The sequence below is a fragment of the Apaloderma vittatum genome, unplaced genomic scaffold (genome assembly GCF_000703405.1).
Source record: "Apaloderma vittatum isolate BGI_N311 unplaced genomic scaffold, ASM70340v1 C11252067, whole genome shotgun sequence".
NCBI classification, from domain to species: domain Eukaryota; kingdom Metazoa; phylum Chordata; class Aves; order Trogoniformes; family Trogonidae; genus Apaloderma; species Apaloderma vittatum.
In genome coordinates this window covers 1-220 of record NW_009739150.1, presented here as the reverse complement: position 1 = coordinate 220, position 220 = coordinate 1, and the positions used below count along the sequence as shown (strand labels likewise).

At 53.6% G+C, this 220-nt stretch overlaps 1 protein-coding gene across 1 annotated transcript; it reads right to left on the bottom strand.

Annotated features, from left to right (window-relative positions):
- Positions 1-6: 6 nt before the first annotated feature.
- On the bottom strand, positions 7-99 carry LOC104279957 (HIG1 domain family member 1A, mitochondrial-like; the record flags this gene model as incomplete). Its single annotated transcript, XM_009877432.1, has 1 exon — positions 7-99. A coding segment is annotated over exon 1 (93 nt), but the record flags the coding sequence as incomplete, so codon positions are not given.
- Between the last annotated feature and the right edge of the window lie 121 nt (positions 100-220).

Sequence of the window (220 nt, the reverse complement as noted above, 5' to 3'; positions counted from 1 at the left end):
TGCCACGCGCATGTGAATCAGGTGAAGTGACATTTTCATTTCGCCCCTGTGCTTCAGTCTGTATAGCCCGTAGCCAACCACCACTGCGAAGCCAGCCATCCCTGCAAGGCAAGGACAGGGTCCTTCTGAGCCTTCGAGATGCGTGAAGTGACCCTACCTAAACAAGAATAACCGTGTCTTGATCTAATCCCTCTGGTTTTGGCGAGTCCTGGCCTGCCCA